Source organism: Anabrus simplex, chromosome 2 (assembly GCF_040414725.1).
Source record: "Anabrus simplex isolate iqAnaSimp1 chromosome 2, ASM4041472v1, whole genome shotgun sequence".
Lineage (NCBI taxonomy): Eukaryota > Metazoa > Arthropoda > Insecta > Orthoptera > Tettigoniidae > Anabrus > Anabrus simplex.
Window position 1 is genome coordinate 663951576 of NC_090266.1, and position 21828 is coordinate 663973403.

Genomic DNA, 21828 nt, shown 5'->3' on the forward strand with positions numbered 1-21828 from the left:
GTTGTCATCCATGTTTCTCTTCCATACAGTTATCATCCATGTTTCACTTCCATACAGTGCCACACACCAGGCAAAAGTCTTCAAAATCATCTTTGTAATTCCTATATCAGTGTTCAAAGTGAGCAAATTTGTTTTCTTAAGAAAGGCCTTGTTTTGTTTTGCTAGTCTGCATTTTATGTCCTACTTACATCTGCCATTGTTAGTTATTTTACTACCTAAGTAACAATATTCATCTTCTTCCTTTCAGACTTCATTTCCTAATCCAATATTTCCTGCATTACTGGACTTCGTTCAACAGCACTCCATTACTTTTTTGATTTGGACTTGTTAGTTTCATCTTGTACTCCTTCTCCAAGGATCTGTTCATATCATTTAACAATTTCTCCAAGCTTTCTGCAGGCTCGGATAAAATAACTATATTAGAAAACCTCCGCGTTTTGATTTCCTCTCCTTGAATTGTGATTCCTCTTTGATTTCCTATACAGCCGGTTCTATATAAACATTGAAAAGAAAGGGGACAGGCTGCAGCCTTGCTTCACTCCTTTCTGGATTGCTACTTCTTTTTCAAAGCCCTCGATTCTTGTACAGATTGTAGATAATTTATCTTTCTCAGTATCCGATCCCAGTCACCTTCAGAATCTCATAAAGCTTGGTCCAGTCAACATTATTGAATGCCTTTTCTTGATTTACGAATGCCATGAACGTGGGCTTGTCTTCCTTAATTCAATCCTCGAAGATCAGACATGAAGTCTGGGTTGCTTCATGTGTTCCTTCATTTCTGCTGAATCCAAACTGATCATTGATATGGATATCAGAATATATTCCACTGCTTCCTCCTGTGATATGAACATTCCTCCATTAAGGCATTCAGTTGGAACTTCTCTCTTTATAATAGCCTGAACCTAAGAGTTATTTCTCACTTTGTTGTTAGAATATTATGAACAGCTCAACGAAACAGGCTTTCGGAACTTGAAGTGTCAAGCTCGTAAAACGTTAAGCCTCTTTGGTTCTGCTTATATCATTGGTACCAGAGCTAAGGAGTAAAAGTACTAGAGTACTTTTGACAAAAGTAGCTGCAATTCAGGTCATTGGTTTGAAGTTTTAAAAACAGAGACAGTATTAATTGTATAGGGTTTTAAATGAATTAAGCCTGCATCAACATATTTCAAAAAATTGCATTTTCATTTTTTAATAAGTTTTCTTCTGCTAACTGTTGAAAATAAATCAGTGACTTGTACTAAGAGGACCCGGTAGAATGTGACTGATACTCTTACTCCCTGGCATGGAAGATATATATAAACATTCTCGTTGATGAAGTTTAAAATTATGGTACAGAAGCAAAATTAGGCGACCTTCATCTCAGACATTGTGCAGCTCACCCTTACTAATCTGTAACCCATCATAGATTACATCACTTTCTTCTCCCCATTCACATTTGGCTCCATCAAACCAAATTTGATGAATATTTAACTGTTAAAGTCCTTGAACATTTATCCTAACTCCACCTTCCTGCCCTCAGTGATTCCGAAGTTGGACATTCAACAGATGCTTAAGTCTAGGAAAGCCTTCATATATTGGAATTAAGACTTCACATTTAATGTTTCACCTTACATGCAGAAACACATTTAAGGGAAATTCTTTTCACCATCCCCTCCCTTTACCTCATAGTGAAGTCTATTTTTCAATCATTCTTACTGTATCCTTTAGTGCCGATGACTGCTGCTGAACATTTTGCACTCTTGTTTCTTTTGTGTGTACTCTACCCAAGTGTACTTACTTGGGAAGTTGCTGCTCTCCATCTGTTTTCTATGCATGTATATTTTGCTCTTGTTAGCTTTCTTACCTGAGCAATTAGATCTATATAAAATATAGTTTCCTGAACTGTCTCCATGTTGTACAGAATTGCAGGGTACTGATTATAATTCAAGAAATGCATAATGTTAATTAGAATTCTTATGTTAATTGAGTTGCCTTCATATATTGGAATTAAGACTTCGCATTTAGTGTTTCACTTTACATGCAGAAACACATTTAAGGGAAATTCTTTTCACCATGCTTAACCCTGTTTTTGTGGAAGGCGGGCATGCGTTTTAATGTGATTAGACTGCTTGATTATGTTTTAAAAATTGTGTTTAAGTTAACTATTTAAATATTTTAATTAGTGTTCGTGTACCTACAATAATTCCCTCCTAAATAGCTTCCTCACTTTTATTTGCAGTTACATTCCCAGCACCATATATTTATATGTTGAGTTCTGCTATTATTTTTTTTTTCTTTTATTATTTTAGGACATCATAATTTACACAAGGGGTCTAGGCATCATGGAGACAAGTTCGAAAAATACAGTAAATATAATGGTAAGTTGTATGGTTTCCTGCTTTAAGCAGTGTAAATGTATAGTGTTAATGCTGCCTAATTACACCCTTTGGTATGTGGTTGGAATCATCATAAGAAAGGTACTTTTATTAATTGGCAATTGATGTTTTGAAACAGACCTGTTGAATATTTGAAAATGTGTTAAGTATTTTTGTCATATTTCTAGGTTAGCACATGAACCAGGTTAGATATTGTTTCATTGAAAAGCTGTAGTTCTTGTATTACAGGTTTCAGTCCTTACCACGATATATTTATTTAATAATTAAGTATAACAATCATCAGGAAGATGGATACTAACGTTCTGCGAGTTGGAGCATGGAATATTAGAATTTTGAATTATTGTGATATGCTGGAGAATCTGAAAAGGAAAATGGATAGACTAATGTTAGATGTAGTTGATATAAGTGAAGTACGTTGGCAAGAAGAGCAGGATTTTTGGTCAGGCAACTACTGAATTATCAACACAAAATCAAACAGGACAAATGCAGGAGTTGGTCTTATAATGAATAAGAAAATAGGGCGCGGGTGAGCTACTTCGACCAGCTTAGTGGAAGGACTATTGTTGTCAAGATAGAGACCAAGCCAATATCTACTGCAATAGAGCTGGTCTATATGCCTACTAGTTGAGTGGATGAAAAGAATGTATGAGGAGATAGATTTAATACAACAGTAATAGGTGACTAGAATGTAATTGTGACGGGAGACTGGAATGCAGTGGTAGGCCAAGGAAGAGAAGGTAATGCAGTAAGAGAATTGAGATTGGGACAAAGGAATGAAAGAGGAAGTCAGCTCGTTGAATTGTGCACTGATCATAATTTAGTCCTTGCTAATACAGTAGACTCTATTCAAAAATTGTATAATTTGAATAAATTTTATTCCCCTTGAAACTCCTATTGTAATCAATGCAAAAAAAAAAAAAAATTACTTGAATTTTCAAAACATAAATTAGGATAATTCAAATTCAGAATTTTATTGCATGTTACTTTTGTAACTTTTTCACAATTGAAGCCTTCAAATAATTCCCAAAAATTCTCTGTTTTTATTATAGCTTCCTAGTCGTGGTCGGGTAGTTGCTATTGTTAACAGACATAACCTTTATCTCTGCGACTGTCAATGGATTGGCATGGCCTTGACCCTCCTTGTCTGTGGGCATCCAGACTTGGCTACCGGAAATATTCCTCATCCCGAAATCATCAACCTTCGAATGTTAGCAAACAATTGAGGCAGTGAGTGAGAGAGTGGGCTATGCCAGAGTTGGGTGGAACTGAGATATTTAGAGTTTTGTGTTTGCTCTAATAATGGGAAAAAACATTCCTATTAACATATAATCTATTGTTCACCATTTCAAAGCATACATTTCAAACTCTTTAGGAAAATTATTTACAGGGTGTAATTCCATCATTTAACCGGATCCTTAGGCCCTTTCCACCCGCAAACAACCAAACGAAATAACCTTGCATTACTACCTATACGTCCTATAGGTTCGCTAACAGTACCTACTCAAGAATTGCCTTCATTACCTGGTTGCTATAAAACATTTAGTCCTTTATAACAGTCCGGCTCCATGGCTAAATGGTTAGCGTGCTGGCCTTTGGTCACAGGGGTCCCGGGTTCGATTCTCGGTGGGGTCGGGAATTTTAACCATCATTGGTTAAATTCGCTGGCATGAAGGCCGGGTGTATGTGTCGTTTTCATAATTTCATCTTCATCATGACGCTCAGGTCGCCCACGGGAGTCAAATCAAAAGATCTGCACCTGGTGAGCCGAACATGTCCTCGGACACTCCCGGCACTAAAAGCCATACGCCATTTCATCAAGCAGTAGTCACAGTTTTCTTCGAGGCATTCAGATTGAAATATAGAGAGAAGATTGTATGCTGCAGTTGCCCTTACTTGATGTAGCCGTATCCCTAGAGGTATATCTTCTTCTTTAGCTTGCCATTCGTAACACACTTTGCTTGTATCTGTGTGAGGCATTTTGACGCCGATATTAAATTTCGTATTAAATATAGGCCTGTATTTGCCACAACTAACATTCTTCATGTCAGTATCATCTCTTTCTTCTTTGTATACCGTACATCTCTGCAACTGATTTCACAACTCGAATGAATTTTTTTTTTTGAACCTTCTTACTTAGTGACTTACATACAAGGGAATTTTTCTTAATATGGTACATTACTGATTTCTCATCTTCATTACTTAACTTATGCTTCTAATTACCGTGCTTACCTCTGAGATTCACATTAGGTGATTACTATTGAGCTGGTACATGATGATGATCCTTCGCGTTCAGATTCGCCTCCTTCCGGCACATTAACGTGTACTCTAATCCAAAGTTTCTACACACTTTAGCCCTTTTGCACTTATCATTTCTAACTCGTTTTTAGGTTTTTCACAGCTACTCACTATTACTTCTCCTTCACCGTCCGCCATTTTGTACTCAACTAACACGTGTTTGAGAATAAGCGCAGTGATTGGCCAGCTTGCATAGCCGACAGACAGCGCACTCATTGAATGCTTCTAGCTGCTTGGCATAGCTCACTCTCTCACAGCATAAACGTGAGATGAGTAATTCACAGAAAATGTTCTTCAAAAAAGAAAGGAAGGAGCCTGCTGAAGTCTTTGATATTTTGCACACTGAAAGATGAATGTAAGCCCTACAGAAGGGTACCAATAACTCAATTTTGACAAAATCTCGGCATAGCCTACTCTCTCACTCACTGCCTCAATTGCAAACTCTTCCCATAAAGCGGGTTTCAAAAAGAATCTGAAACCAATTCAGAAATTGTTCCAGAACAACTAGAAATGCACATGGAACCTGAACGATGGCAAGAAGTAATGACGGATGTCAGTCATGGCTAGATTCTGCAAAAAGTGCTACAAAATTCCAGTGCATCCAATGATGAAGAGGAGAACAGTCATGGCGTTATGGAAGAGCCTGTACTGATCACGTCTGCGGCTTTCAAAATAAATTTGTCCAAGGTGCCATTGAATCAAGACAAAAGTTCCATTTTAGCCAAGGGCCCTAAACACAATTGGCCTAATTTTAACTCTGAACACAGCCATTACTACAACAGTAGAAGCAGAATTAGCCATTAGCAAATTGCCAGCAGATAAACAAGACGAAGTAAGAATTGAAGTAAAAAGAAAATTAAACTCCTTTCTTAACCCCCCCCCCCCCAAAAAAAATTAACTCCCGTAATTCACACCTTACTACTCATTACGACAATAACTCAAAGGATTCGATTCTCATACAAAAGCAGATACATGCTTTCAAAAAGAAAATAAATGATGATAATCTTACATTAGAAAAACAATTGTTTAGGAAAAACAATTTAGCGGATGAAAAATCTTTAAGTTAAGGGTCCTTCGTCAATACAATCACCATCATTCACCCACCTTTCGGCCCCGCCTTAAGCCAAGGTGAATATTCACTCTTTTTCTTTGTTTTTTGACATTCTTTTCTTGCAAGTTATGAATCTCATTCTGTATTGACGGTTATCACTTTACAAAAGAAAATATTTATAAAATCCTCCTATCAATACAATTCAAGTCATCTGTTAGATGAAGCAAAGTCTATACATGTTTCAGCCTAATCTCAAGGCCATCTTCAGTAGTAAAACAATGATTACATAATATACAAACAAATTAAAAAACGTAATGATGTGAAGTGAGTGACAGTGATCATGATTAGTGAGTTAAAAACACATTGAGGTGCAAAGTCCTCTCGTCTAATAGATCTTGCTGACTGTTAAATAAAACACTATGCTGAGGAGTGTAGTATTGACGGTCTCACTACACTCCTCAGCATAGTGTTTTATTTAACAGTCAGCAAGATCTATTAGACGAGAGGACTTTGCACCTCAATGTGTTTTTAACTCGCTAATCATAATCACTGTTACTTCACATCATTACGTTTTTTAATTTGTTTGTATATTATGTAATCATTGTTTTACTACTGAAGATGGCCTTGAGATTAGGCTGAAACATGTATAGACTTTGCTTCATCTTGAATTGACTTGAATTGTATTGATAGGAGGATTTTATAAATATTCTTTCCTTTTAAAAAAATCTTGCGTTAATTCTGATTTTTTTCGTCATCAGTTTCTATTGGTTCCAACTTGGATTGGATTGAGAATTTTCCTCTTATCACGGGAAGAATCCATTATTTTATAAGAAGTCGCACGGTTTTGCCTACTTTTATATTCTGTATCAGAAATATTGGACTTTAAGCAAGACTCTGCGCCAATGTTCAACACTCAAACATTCAATTTTCTACCTGAAGATTCACTTGAAATATAGAATTCAGTAGAAGCATCTGGACTTCATATTCAGACTGGTATTTTATACTTTTGATGTGCAATTTTAGTCATCAATGTGCAAAATCATTGTGATACTGTTCTCACAGTCTAATTGCAACATATGTACACTGACAATTTTTATTTTTTATTGATCAATTTTATCTATCAACATTTCATCCACTCCACCATTTTATATGTATATTACTGCATCACATACACAGTTCACTCTTGTAATTTTTAACTTTTATTCCACAATGTAATTTTGTCTTAGGACTTCAGCAAATCAAAAGTGTATCTAATTTAGGCTGATGGTGACCCACATAGGGTCGAAACTAGTTCCTTGATAACATTTTGTAATGTATTTATAGCATTGCAATTATTTTACTGTATTGAGTAGGTGGAATAAACTTTGTAAAATTATATGTAAAACGTGTTAGCTCATAAAAATGTTAGGAAAGAAAAGATAAACACAGTCCTGTGATAAATGTATCTTAGCATAGTACCACCATAGTCTTCTGTTGGCTTTCTTTTCTCGTTGTTGTCAGAGTGTAATATTTGCTGGTTTTTAAGTGTTCCCTAGTGTTGTGTATAGTAATATGTTAATATAATATGGCTTCAGTCTCTGTAGCACCAAGAAGGCAGTATGTGAACAACCCAAACAATTTCCGTTGTGTATGTGGTTCATACTTGTTATGGAGACAGGAGCACAATATTACACTCTTTATTAAGAAAGTGTACCTTGCATATTATAAAGGTAAGTTTGGAGATCAAGACAAACTATACTATATCTAAAACGTGTTTTGAAGCTCATGTTTTGACGGTGGTTTAGTAGAAACAGAAATCCGTGCCGTTTAGAATTCCCGTGATTCGGCGTGAATCAAAAAATCATTGTTAATTGCTACTTCTGTCTATGCAATGTATCGGGTACAACAAAGTTAATAAATCTATAATCAAAATATTGCGAAGGCTTAGAATCGGCTATGGCCTGTGGCACACAGTCCAGATATTCCTGTTTCAGTGCCAACAATGCAACTAGAGGATGTGGAGCAGTCAAGTTCATCTGAGTCTACAGAATGTTTTGAGGTGGATGAGGATTTCTCCTCACTCACTTCAGAAGACAAATCATAACTATTTACTCAGGCTGAGCTGAACGATTTCGTGCAGGATTCAGGTCTTGCCAAGGAAAAGCGTGAGATTATGGGATTGAAATTGAAAGAAAAGATGAAATAAAATGCTGGGACCAGGAGTGGTCTTTAGTTGGTACAGGATCTGAGAGGAAAATTCCATAGGGCTTTCAAAATGGAAAAGAACTAAGTTTATTGCTGTGAAATATCAGGTTTAATTCTTGAGTTTGATGGTGAAAATTATGATAGTAATGACTGACTTCTATTTATCAATGCATCAAAGGGAATCCTGAAAGCAGTGTTCCTATATAACAGGAGCAAATTTCCTTCGATTCCCGTTGGGTATTCTGTTTTTCTCGAAGAAACAAAAAATTTTCAGTTGATTCTAGAAAAATTAACTACCAGAAACATCAGGGGCTGTTGTGTGGAGACCTAATGGTAACAGGTATCTTGCTAGGCCAACAAGCAGGCTACACAAAATTTCCTTGCTTTTTTTTTTTGTGTCATTGGGATAACAGAAGTAGAGATAAACATTGGAGAACAAAAGAATGGCCTAGGAGGGAATTTTAACTCCTGGAGAGAGAAATTTAATCCGTGCTAGTCTGGTTGATCCTATACAAATACTACTTCCCTCTTTGCATATCAGACTTGGAATCAAGCAATTTGTAAAAGCATTGGACAAAAATGGTATGTGCTTTGAGTATTTAAATCAAATATTTTTGCTGTTGTCTGGAGCTAAGATAAGAGGGAGTATTTGATGGACTGCAGATTAGGCTCCTTACAAAGGACGCTAAATATTAGGGCACTGTGAATGATGCTGAACGTTGGGCATGATGTGCTTTCAGAGGAGTAATTGATAAGTTTTTGGGAAATGTAAAAGACTTGAACTAAAAGACAGTTCTGAAAAATATGTTCAGAGAATTTGTTGCTCTCGGCTGCAACATGAGTTTAAAACTCCATTTCTTGAACAATCATCTGGACTATTTCCCTGACAATTTTGGAGCCCTAAGTGATGAGCCGGGTGAAAGATTCCACCAACACCAATTGGAAGAAGATACTAGGGACTGTGGAACGTAGCGATGTTGGCTGAATACTGCTGGTGCTTGAAGAGGGGAAACTATACAAAACAGCTATAAACATCAGTCAACACAACCCTCCTTTCAGGAAAAGATAAAGTGTTTTTCTTCTGTTTTACAGTGCACTTCATTAAGTAAAAACTAAGTTTTATAACATTAGTTTTTTATACTGTTATGAAACTGGACTCCAGCACTGAATTCAGTGTGTTAAAATTGACAATCACATATAACTTCTCAGACCTCAGAAAAAAGCTTATTTTGCTGGCTAGTCGTTTACGGTCACCTATTATATATATATTTTTAGATCTTTAAGGGGTATCAAAATTTAGGGGCTTGTCCTTTTCCCCTGACCTTCCATAGATGCTGTAAAGGTTTATGGTAAATAAATAATGAATGAATGAATGAATGTGATCAAAACATGATATTAAAGGAAATGATGCATCTGTTGTGAAAAATCCTAAGTGATAAGTCATTTTATTGCAGATCTTTATGGGGTGTCAAAATTCATTAAAATGTGATCAAAAACATTATTTTAAAATAAATGATGAGGCTTCTGTGAAAGAACCTTACGTGATGCAGAAAAACGGAAAGCAGATTTGTACTCGGCACACCTAAGTTAGGTAAGATCACTTATTAAACCTTTTACCGGAGGAAAAATATATTTTGCAGGCTAGTGTTTCTCACTGTGAGGGCAACAATAGTGAACCATGTGCTATGCTTGTCAAGTGGACCATTTCCAGAAAGAAAATGTTTAAAGCCTTCACACTTTTCTTCATATAGGCTATGGTAGGATATCACTCTGACCAATACCCGTCTGCCAAAGATCAGTTTAGAGAGCTGGTGACTGAGCAGTAGTTTTTGCATTATTTACTTTTTCTAACTGCTCAGATGTGAACTGAAATAATTTGGGCATTCTATTTTCACTTCCACTGTTCCTCCGATAACATTCATGATTTACCTTCCCACCATGTCTGCTGTTTCATCAATTGAAATCCGTATTTTCTTTTCACAAACCTTTCTGTGAATATTTTGGATTACATTATCGTAGCATATGGCCATGTGTATAGGCTATATATATATATATATGTTTTTTCAGTGTTTCTCGTCTTATTCAGTCCCCAATATATTTTTCCAAAAAAAGTTCTCAGCGTTTGATTTTCGATCTTCCAGAAAGGAATTTTGGAATCGGCAAAAGCTTTACACAAATGTAATAATTACTGAGGCTAGATACTGCAACAGCTGTTGATAGCGATATCTTCTTTTGATCACTCCTGGCAGCATGTGCTGATTTTAAAAACAATTGATTAAAGGTTTTTTTTCACAGACAGCGGAAAAAATATATCGGCACCAAACTAATGAACATAACCGTGGAGTCAACTGTTAAATGGTGTGCTTAACTTGGCCATGTTAGCTATATGTAATAAAAGCAATACATCCTCGTCTACTTGAAGTTACTGACGAGTCATATATTTCACAGAAAATCGATCTCTTAACTTCAGTAAATGAGTTGCTTAAGGGAAATGTTGCTATGCGGAGGAACGGTAATTGGCAAACAGTTTCTACCCAGCAGTATCTAACATTATGAGGCTCAAACAAATTAGTTTATTTTCGTATTCCTGAGGTGAAAGAGAGAGGCAAGGCACACTACGGATATCTTTCAGCCAAACAGCACAGAACTGGGGAAGCAGCAAAGTTGCTTACTGTAGGCAGAATTACAGTTTTTAGGAGAGTGGTGTATTCTGAATAATATGGTAACAATAAAATTGAACAAGTTAGAATGTGAGTTTATGACCTTGAAATGTACTGCTGGTTCAGCCGTAATATAGTTGCTGTATATAGACTATTTTACTCTGCATTATAGCACACAAAATATGTCAGTCAAGGCACGACAATTACAGCAAGCTATTAGGAGAGTGGAACAGTGGACCGTAGAACATGGCTTTCGGTTTTCAACTGCTAAGACCTCTATTGGTCACTTCACTCTCCCCCACCTTCCTGAACTTTTTTTTTTTTTTTTTTTTTTTTAAAGGGGTATTGCTCTTCCTGTAGTTGACAGGTACCAATTTGTTGGGCTCCTTTACAATATTAAATTATCGTGGGAGCCACACATGCGTGAGTTAAAAGTGAAATGCGCTATGAAACTTGACTACTTTGAAGTTTCTTAGTGGCATTATGGGGGTGGGGGGAGACCACACAGTGCTCAAACAATTTTATAGGGCACATATTTTATCCAGGTTGGACTATAGCAGGGCAGCATATGGATCAGCAAGGCAAAGCATCCTTGTGAAACTGAAGCGGAGTTAGGTTGGCAACAGGAGCATTCCATATGAGCCCCATTGCTAGCCTGGTCACTGAATATGGTGTGCTGCCTTTACACATGAAGAGGAAAAAAAATACTACTGTCGTATGCAGTAAATTTGCAACAGATGTCAATTCACCCAAGGTATCCCTGCTTATTCAACACTGCAAAGAGTCGGCTTTATGCTGTTTATTCATGAACAATGCAGCCAGTTGGTATAACCTTGGATAGTATTTACAGATCGTTCCAGAACTTTCAGTTCCTGTCTTGTTCAACGACCAAGCAAAGTACATCAGTGATTAATCCGACAACCTGAAATCATGATTTCATGATCTGCACACCTAGCCTAAGGTGAACACGGACTCCTCCATTAATCGGAGGCTCTTCCTGTCAGTTTTTGGCCAGTATCCAGGTTCGGTAATTATTTACACAGATGGTTGAAGGACAGAAGAAAAGTGATGTATTTTTCCCTCGGCACCCTCTGGTGCAACGGATCCAGTACCTGCTGGCTGGGTGTTGGAGTGCTAGCACCAGAATCACTTTTTTTGCTTCTGAGCCATATGGGTGTGGCAGGAAACGGGTTAGCTGATCAGGCTGCTAAGGAGGTGGTCACACTGTCCCTGTTACCTCAGAAGGTTCCAGCCCGTGATATTCATTCTCAGCTGAGATATTCGGTAATGTCCTGTTGGGAGAGGGAGAGGCAGGCCACTCCTCTTTCTAATAAGCTGAGGACGATTAAAGCAACTACGAAGGTACGGAAGGACCCCCCTCCCTTTTTGGGTTTCTTGGAGAGAAGTGGTGGTATTATGTAGTCTTCAGATCACCCGTGGTATAGTAGCACACTCCTACTTACTGAACGGTGGAAACACCCCCGTCCGCGTGCACTTGCGGCGGTCTTCTAACCGTAGTACATCTCTTTACGGAGTACGTGGACATGGCTGACCTGTGCTGTAGTCTAAAACTTCCTGGATCCATCTCCCTCATTTTAAGAGTTGATGAGCAATCAGCAGACATCAGATTTATGAGGAATAATGGCATGGTTTATCGTGTTTTAAAGTGAATTTTGTATTTGTTTTCAAATTTTATTTTATAGTTAACTATGTTTTTATTCTATTGACACTGTTTTAGTCTGTCCTTATGTATTTTTTTAAACATAAAATTTGCATGAAATATATGATTTCACTTCAAAGGCAATGCCTTATTTTGTTTTATTACATTGTAATCTATTTTTAAATCAGTTTTATAAGGAAATAAGGTATTGTAGATGAGATCCACTGATTATCATAAATTCATATTCATTTTTAAAATTCTAGTCGGTGGATAAATTTTAAAATTTGAGTTATCAGTACTTTTCATTTCATCTCTTACCATTAGGGGCCAATGTCCTACATGTTAGGCCCTTTTAAATAATAAGCAGCAGCAGCAGCATCATCATTGATAAAAATAGCCACAAAGTCAATAAAAAAGGCAGCAAGAGCATAGAGGCGTGTAAAAAAAAATCCTTTCATCCTCAAATTTGCTAAAACTTATCTCTGCATAAGTTTATGTCATTGTCCTTAACTGCAGTTAGAATTATGTAATTGTGTATTCCTTTTGGTATTCTGTAATTAACGCCAGTTTTTATCCTGTTAACATGTTGTAGGATAAAAGTATAGTACGACAAAGTAGTATTGTAGTGTAACAGTATATTAATTACCTTATTGTCGTGTGATCCTTGTGTACTATCGTAGACAATATTTCTTTCCTTTCATTTTTTCCACAGAATAAGTTATTTTATTTCTTCATTTCTTTTCATTTTTCCGTTAAGAATGGCTAAGAAGTGCAAGTGTAAGAACTGTGGGTGTGGCCAGGCATTGAGGAGTATGAGGGAGGAGTTGGAAAGTTTGAGGGAGATAATTAGGATTCTCTCAGAAGACAAGAAGGAAGGTAGGCCACCCTCAAGCAATATGCAGGATACAGTAGGTGTGAAAAAGGGATGGGAAGGCAAGGGGGTAATTGTAGAAGACCAGTGGTCTAATGTTTTAAGGAGATTGCAGGCTAAGGGCTCTATTCAGGATCAGAATTCAGGACAGGTGCCTGTCAGAAATCGGTACGAGACACTGCTGGTAGAACAACAGAGGGAAGATGAGGAGCAGGGAACTGTTGTTGAGAAGTGTGGAAGTAGGAGGAAGAGAAAAAGGTAGGAAAGGGAACTGTAGAGTAGAGGATAGGAAAAGACAGGTGGAACAGGGTCGTGTGGGGGAGGAAAGGGAGGAGGAAGTAGCTTCTGCAGCTGTCGGGGAAAGATAGGGCTGACCAGGAGGGGAGGGGATCAAATGAGGTGGGCAGGGTTGAGGCTCTGGTCATGCAGGATTCCATTGTGGGGAAGGTGTGTAGAGGAAAGGGAACCAGGGTAGAGTGTTACCCAGGAATTAGGTTGAGGCAGAAAAGGTGGTAGTGTTTCACGTTGGCACCAACAATGTAAGGCAAGCAGGTATAAGTACCAACATAATTGGGGATGTGTGGAATCTGGTAAATTCGGCATGGGTGAAATTTAAGAAAGCAGAGATAGTTATCAGTGGAATACTGTGTAGGAGGGATACTGACTGGAACGTGATTGCAGATTTAAATGAGACTATGGAGTGGATATGTGGGGAAACTGGGAGTGAGATTTTTAGAGCCTAATGGGTGGGTAGGAGATAGGGATCTGCATTCAGATGGCCTTCACTATTATTGTCAACATCATTGCTTCAAACGAATAGTAGAACACTAGAAGTTCAAACTACTCTGTTATGTCTTGTTTGTGATAACAGTAAAATAGGTCAATTTTGAAGGAAATATTTAGCTGTCTTGATATTGTTAGTGGCCTCTGTGGATCATTGGTAGAGTGTCGGCCTCCGAAGATTTATCGTTTAAATAAGCAGTTTTACAGTATTTGTATTTTAATTTGGAGCACTCAGTTACTCAAATATGTATTAATATTATGTAAATAAAACATGTATCTAAGATTGTTAGCCGGGCGGTCTGTAAAAATAGCCCATTAAAAAGGTCCTACCGAACTCGATAGCTGCAGTCGCTTAAGTGCGGCTAGTATCCAGTAATCGGGAGATAGTGGGTTCGAGCCCCACTGTCGGCAGCCCTGAAGATGGTTTTCCGTGGTTTCCCATTTTCACACCAGGCAAATGTCGGGGCTGTACTTTAATTAAGGCCACGGCCGCTTCCTTCCATTTCCTAGGCCTTTCCTCTCTTTCCTATCCCATCGTCGCCGTAAGACGTATCTGTGTTCGTGCGACGTAAAGCAAAAAAAAAAAAGTTCCTAGGGAGAACACTGCAGCCCAAACTTTGCAACATTTTTGTAACGCTACTCTTTTGTCGGAAATCACCCAGAACAAATAGAGTGGGTCATGCTCCTGGATATCTTCAAATGAGATCCCAATCTCCTGCAGATCTTCCTGTACTTCACTGAACCATCCCCCCTTTGCCTTTTCTCTTGGAGGAAAGTGAGAATGTGGTTGAATAACAGTGTTGACTTCACTCGGGCCATGTGTCCATAAAAACTAACCCTACTTTTCCGCATCACGTTGGTTATTTTCTCTACATACGAGTACAACTCCTGGTTTGCTGTCTCCTAAACTCGCCATTGTCTTTGACTGGACCTAACATTTTCCACAAAATCTTCCTTTCCTTAGCCTCTTATTTCTTCATCATGCCTTTTTTGTTCATGGTGAGATATTCTGCTGCATGTAGAGCCTCTGGTTGGATAATGTCTGATTTTTGCATTCAGAGATATACAACCTGTGAAAATAAAGTTCAGTGAATGAAGTCAGAACGGTCGATCCGGCAACACTGGCGAGACACAACGCTGCACCTGCGTAGCAGCAGCTTTTGACCACTTGCTCCCACATTGTGTGTGTGCCGTGTAAGACCTGTTTGACACAATGTGTGTTTAGTGTGTTGGTTCGGAACGGCAAACAGGAACATGAACGACCAAAAGATCAATGTACAGTTATGTTTTAAGCTTGGCAAGACACCGAAAGAAACGCATGCGATGCTGGTACGTGTTTATGAAGATCAAGCACTGTCCTTGAAGTGTGTGTATGAGTGGTTCGCCCGTGTTCGAGGAGGCCGGGAAAGTGTTTCTGACAACCCCCGTAGCAGAAGACCGGCGAATGCCTTCAGTGACGAAAACATTGAGAAGGTGAGGACATTAATCACGAACGATCGGCGATTAACTGTGCGCATGATAGCGGATGAACTGCAGATAAACCGTGAATCCGTGCGACAAATCATTACTCAGAAGTTAGGGAAGAGGAAAACATGTTCTCGTCTTGTGCCACATCACCTGACTGAGGATCAGAAGCATTCACGTTTAAAGGCTTCACAGGATTTTGTTGAAGCAGCGGATGAGAAACCAAATTTCTTGAACTGTATTGTCACTGAGGATGGAACCTGGTATCTCAGGTACAACCCTGAAACGAAACGGCAAAGCTTGGAATGGTATTCTCCGGGATCCCCTCATTGGAAAAAGGTCAGAGCTGAAAACTCGCACATCAAAACGATGCTCATCACCTTTTTCGATAGTCAAGACATTATCCACAAGGAATTTCTACCTGAGGGAACGACGTTGAATGCTGCATGGTACGTTGAAATTTTGACCCGTTTAATGTAAAGTCTACGCAGGGTACGACCCCAGTACACACAACAAGGTTCATGGTTTTTTGTCCATGACAACACTCGCCCACACACAGCCAATATCGTTAAACAGTTCATGGCAAAAGAGGAGGTGATGCAACTTGGAACATCCTCCATGCTCGCCAAATCTCAATCCTCCAGACTTCTTCCTATTCCCACGACTCAAACTTGCTTTGAAAGCAAAGGGATATGACGATATTCCTGACATCCAATGAAACGTGATGAGGCTTTTGAACACCATCCCAAAGGAAGCCTTCTTGCAAAGTTCCCAAGACATGTATCGCCGATATCAGCAGTGCATAGTTATGCGAGGGGACTATTTCGAAGGACGGTAAGGTCACTGTCGTGCATTGTTCATCTATGTTGATAGTACACGACTCTTCACCAAACTTTGTCACAGGTTATAGATCTTTGGTTATAGACCTTTTCAGTCAGATGGTAAGCCATTTCAATGTTGTTCATGTGTGATGCAAAGGCTTCTTTTTCGGTCATGTTAGGTTCTATCCATTCACCAAGATACCTAAATTTTTCAACCCGCATAACTTTTCCGTGAGTCCCTTCTAGCTCACTTGGCACCAATTTGATGTTTGTAATGAATTTCATTTTCTCAAAGGAGACTTGGAGGCCCGCTTTTGCAGCTTGTGTTTGAAGCTGGTTGATCTGCTTCATGGCCATATCCAAGGAATCAGCAAAAACTGCAAGATCGTCTGCAAATGCTAGATAGTGAATTGAAAGGTTCTTGTGGCCTAGTCTGACTCGGCAGTCTGACTCGGCCTTCAACTCCTTCATAACTCATTTCTCTGCGCCATTCATGAATCACTTTTTCAAGAAGGCAGTTGAACAACAGAGGTGAGAGACCATCTCTCTGCCTAACTCCTGTCCGTATTTCAAAGGCATCTGAAATCTACTCTGAACTTCACTTTTGAGATGGTGTTGGTGAGAGTCTGTTGGATGATCACTCTTGTTTTACCGACCAAGCCAAATTCCTTTAAGATCTGAATTAAGGTAGTTCTGTCAATTGAATCATAGGCCTTCTTAAAGTCGACGAACGTTACAACGAAAGGCTTGCTCCTTAGTTTAAGATATGAAACGACAGATTTCAGATTCATAATCTGCTCTATACCTGACCGTCCTCTCCTGAAACCTCCTTGCTAATCACTCAGCTCTGGATCTAGCTGTTCTTCTGCCCTGATTTGAAAAGCTTTGGAAAGAATTTTGTAGGTTACGAGTAGGAGGGATATGCCGCGATAGTTGTTGACATCGGATTTGTCGCCTTTCTTATGAAGTGGGTGGATTAGGGCTGATGTCCAGTCACTTGGAAGTCTTTCAGTATTCCAGATTTCCTGTATGATGTCCATTAATTTCTGCACTGCATTGTCACTAACAAACTTCCACAATTCAGCTATTATCGAATCTTCTTTTTTACTAGTTGCTTTACGTCGCACCGACACAGATAGGTCTTATGGCGACGATGGGACAGGGAAGGGCTAGGAGTGGGAAGGAAGCGGCCGTGGCCTTAATTAAGGTACAGCCCCAGCATTTGCTTGGTGTGAAAATAGGAAACCACGGAAAACCATTTTCAGGGCTGCCGACAGTGGGGATCGAACCTACTATCTCCCGAATACTGGATACTGGCCGCATTTAAGCGACTGCAGCTATCGAGCTCGGTATATCGAATCTTCACCCGGCACTTTATTGTTCTTCAAGGATTGGATAATCAGTCTGATTTCCTCTTTCGTGGGTGGGGCTGAATCTGTTTGCACTTGTTTTATCTTTAGATGTGAATATGCATATTGGAGCCTCGCAGTTAAGAAGGGATTCAAAATATTTTGCAAGGACTCAGCAGATTTCCTTGTTGTTATGGGCTAGTTTTCCATTGGAATCTCTGAACTGTAGGCTTGGTGAGTCGTATTTCCTCAAGTTGCTTTTGATTGTCTTATAAAAGTTGTGTGTATTGTTCTTCTTGAAATCCTGCTCAATTTGAGCAGTCTGGTGTTTATCAAAAGCACGTTTAATGCTGCGGATGGTTTTTGCTGTACACTTCCATTCAAGAAGTTTGTCCAGTTGACTTGGTTCTTTAGTGACTTCCATTTCTGCCAGGCCTTTTTTTGCCTTATCGTTGCATCACATTCACTGTTCCACCAAGCATGCTTCCTGGGCTTAGTAAGCTGAACCGTCTCTTTAGCTGTTTCGACCAGGGCCTCGCACAGTTCTTCCCAGTTCTCTGCATCCACGGATTGTAGTTTCTGGGAGAACTCGTGGTTAGATCCTGGTTTTTCTCTATCAAATCTTTCAATCGCTTTGTCTCAAACTCTTCTGGTGTTTCTCGGCAGCAGTTTAATTTTTATCTTGGATAGATAGTGATCTGAGTCCAGTTTTGCATTTCTCTTCGCGACTTCCATGCGATCGCGACATGATCAATCTGGAATTCACCAAGGTGGGGATTTGGGAAGCGTGCCTGCCTCTTACCCGGAGGCTCCAGGTTCAATTCCTGGCCAGGTGAGGGATTTTTACCTGGACCTGAGGGCTGGTTCGAGGTCCACTCAGCCTACGTGATTAGATTTGAGGAGCTATCTGATGGTGAGATAGCTGCCCCGCTCTAGTAAGCCAAGAATAATGGCTGAGAGGATTCGTCGTGTTGACCACACGGCACCTCATAATCTGCAGGCCTTCAGGTTGTGCTGCGGTCGCTTGGTAGGCCAGGGCCCTTCAAGGGCTGAGGTGCCATGGGTTTTGATTTGGGGATTTCCAGGTATTCTGTTTCTTGGGCAGGTGTTTGAAAGCAGTAGACTTCACTGCAAGGTTAAATGCCTTACAGAGCTCTATTAGCCTTTCTCCATTACGATTTGTCCTATGGTGAGCAGTTTAGTTTCCAACGATGTTTTGGAACTTTCTCTCTTTGCCTACCTGGGCATTGAAATCTCCAAGCAAGATGATGGTTTGTTTGTCTGGAATCTTAGATAAAATATCCTCAAGTTCTTCCAAGAATCCATCAGTTCTCTCCGGGTCTCTCTTGTTCGCTTGGTCGATCGGCGCATGAATATTCACAGTAGTATACAGGGTGTCCGAGAAGTCCCCGTACCTCTAGTTTCATACGTTTCATGTTGTTATTTTGTTGTATTATGGCATGGACAATTGAGTATGTATAATTGGGGAATTCAATAGTTGTTTTATTGGTATTGGTATCCCTGCTGCTAGCGTTGTTGTCAGTCTCATTTCAGTTGTTAAGTCATGGCGGACGTGAGCGGACACAGCTACACTATTGAGGAGCGATTAGTGGCATGTAGGTGGGTGGACGGACGAGCACATACGGGGCTAACAATGACAGTGATAACGAGTGCATTTAGAGATCGCTTTGACAAACCCCCACCTCATAAAGCTACTCTGCTTGATTGGGAGAAACGTGTGTTTGCTTCAGGCAGTGTCAAAGATAGGCCGCGTAGTGGATGTAAGAAGACACAGGAAGAAACATGTGCCGCTGTCGCTCAATCAATTGAGCAGTCTCCATTGAAATCCATTCACAAAAGACCAGCTGAACTTCAAGTACCGCGGTCAACAATGCATGACCATATTAAAAGAGATTTGAAAATGAAAGGATTTAGGCCGATGCATGTGACTGAATTATCTGACAATGACATGGAGCAACGAGTTGCAGCCTGCCGTGCTTTGTTGGCACAATTCCCAACTGCCGTGTCTCGCTCAAGTGTTATTTTCTGATGAATGTGCGATATATCGCATTTCACATAGGAGGAATGTGGTTCTGTGGTCTAAGGAAAATCCTCATTATGTGCAAGAGTTGGAAAAGAACCCCCCTCATATTATGGTATGGGCCGGGATATCATCACGTCACTTGTGCGGACCGTAATTTTTTTATGGGTATGTGAATGGAAAATCTTATTTGCATATGTTACAATCTTGGGTAATACCTCAGCTTCAAGACGAGGGAATCATGGGTCATGTATGGTTACAGCAGGATGAGGCTCCAGCACATTTTGCTATTCAGTTTCTTGATGAGCAATTTCAGGGCCGCTGGATTGGCCGTGACTCACCAACATCTCCAGCCCCGTTGAAATGGCCTCCATGAAGCCCGGATATTACCACGCCAGACAACTCATTATGGGGAATAATAAAGTCCCATGTGGCTCAACGTTGGTACACGACTAATGAAGAATTGTGCCAAAGTGTGGGGGAAGCCTTTCGTTCCACTCCTGAGATGCTCCGCAAGATGTCAATGAGGACTTGGAGACGGATAGAACTCTGTGTAAGGCATGATGGTGCACATACAGATTCCCTGGATTCATAGTTTTTATATGTAAGTACTCCATTATAATATGAAACATATGAAACTAGGGGTACGGGGACTTCTCGGACACCCTGTACATTTTGTTTGTGCTTCAAAAGGACAGAGTCGAGACTCTGCTATTCACAGAGGTGAAATTTGTGACTGAGTCCAGAATCTTTTTGTTGACTACAAATCTTGTGCCGAGGTGGGGGACAGTTTGTACGACACCTTTACCAGGTTTAACCTTGAAGATCCTGTAACCTTGAGATTCAAAGGCCTGCTCATCTGTAAATCTTTTTTCCTGAATTTCTGAAATAAAAATTTGCTGTTCAGATAAGATACCTGTAAGCTGTTTCAGTTTTCCAACCTTCTGGAGAGAATTGCCGTTAAAGGTAGCAAAGAAATTCTTGGCTCTTATGATCTTTCGTGGAGTCTCCGATACCTCTGAGCATGTCGTGCAGGATTTCCAGAATTCTAAGGCCTGCAATCGTTGTACAAGACAACGGTGGGTTGGTTACCACCTAGGGTAGTAACTTTAACTGAAATTTCCTCCATGCTTTTCACAGTTGAAAAACTGTAGACTGAGGTCGGTGATATTTCGCACCAACCAAGGTACTACCAAGGTTGTGAGCCTTGGAGCCCCCAGCACTGATCGGTTCACCGACACAAGTTTCCCGCTGGGATTGGTTACCCAACATTCCACTGGGTTGCTCGGGTTAACAGGGGCACCTCCTGTAGGTTACGTGCTGGAGTTGGAGTGAAAGAGGCTAGTTGGATTCTCTTGCTGAATCCAATAGTTCATTGTTTCAGATAGTCGCAATGACTCATTTCACTCCCATTTGCCAGGGCTGTAATAAAACCTCCTAGGTTGACTCCTAGGACCTTATTATTATTATTATTATTATTATTATTATTATTATTATTATTATTATTATTATTATTATTATTATTATTATTATTATTATTATTATTATTATTATTATTGCCCTGAGGGGAATAAATTGAAATTTTATCATATTCATATTTTACGTAGTATTCCCTATCCGGCTACCCATTCTTGCCACCCGGCTGACGAATATTTCTGGGGAGAACACTGGGCTGGGAAGACTTGAGAGAACGGAGACGAGCTGTTCGACTAAACGGTATGTTACATGTTACAGTTTCTACTTCTGATCCAACATTCAACACGTTAGCTACATTCAACTGTTACATTGCCTTTTCAACCAGCATTCAATAAACCCATATTCTTAACAACATTATGGTATTGTATCAAATGAGATGGTCCATAGAGGTCCAATATAAACATCCTATATTAACCTTCAACTACAACCTCGTACTTCTTCATCAAAGTTAACCACAACTTCACCATATGCTATTGACTTTTGACTTTTATCTTAACCATCTGTCAACATTATTTTATTCAACATTGTTTTTAAAACATACAATTTTGATCATCGTTCTCGTCATCTAATTCTAACCACTAGTCGGTCAACATCATTTTATAGCAATTTTACCACTTGTCTATAACAAACTGTTGCTTTATTCATTTTACTTACAATAGTAATCTTCCAATGTCAATATTGCAAATACTTTCACCAATTGTCAACTTCTCACTTACAGCAATATCTTATAAAACCAACATTGTACTAGATTTTACCATATGTTAATTTTTTTTTTTTCAAATCTCTCTAAGGATTTTC

General features: G+C 39.3%; 1 protein-coding gene across 2 annotated transcripts in view; it reads left to right on the plus strand.

Moving 5' to 3' along the window:
• Positions 1 to 21828, plus strand: part of dsh (Segment polarity protein dishevelled) — a 357971-nt gene that overhangs the window by 85728 nt on the left and 250415 nt on the right. The window contains exon 5 of one of the 2 annotated variants that reach the window (XM_067141180.2): positions 2289 to 2357. The exons of the other annotated variant lie outside the window; for it this stretch is intronic. Coding sequence (XP_066997281.1) covers positions 2289 to 2357 — 69 coding nt within the window. The remainder of the gene's footprint in view (positions 1 to 2288; positions 2358 to 21828) is intronic. 2 annotated transcript variants of the gene reach the window in all.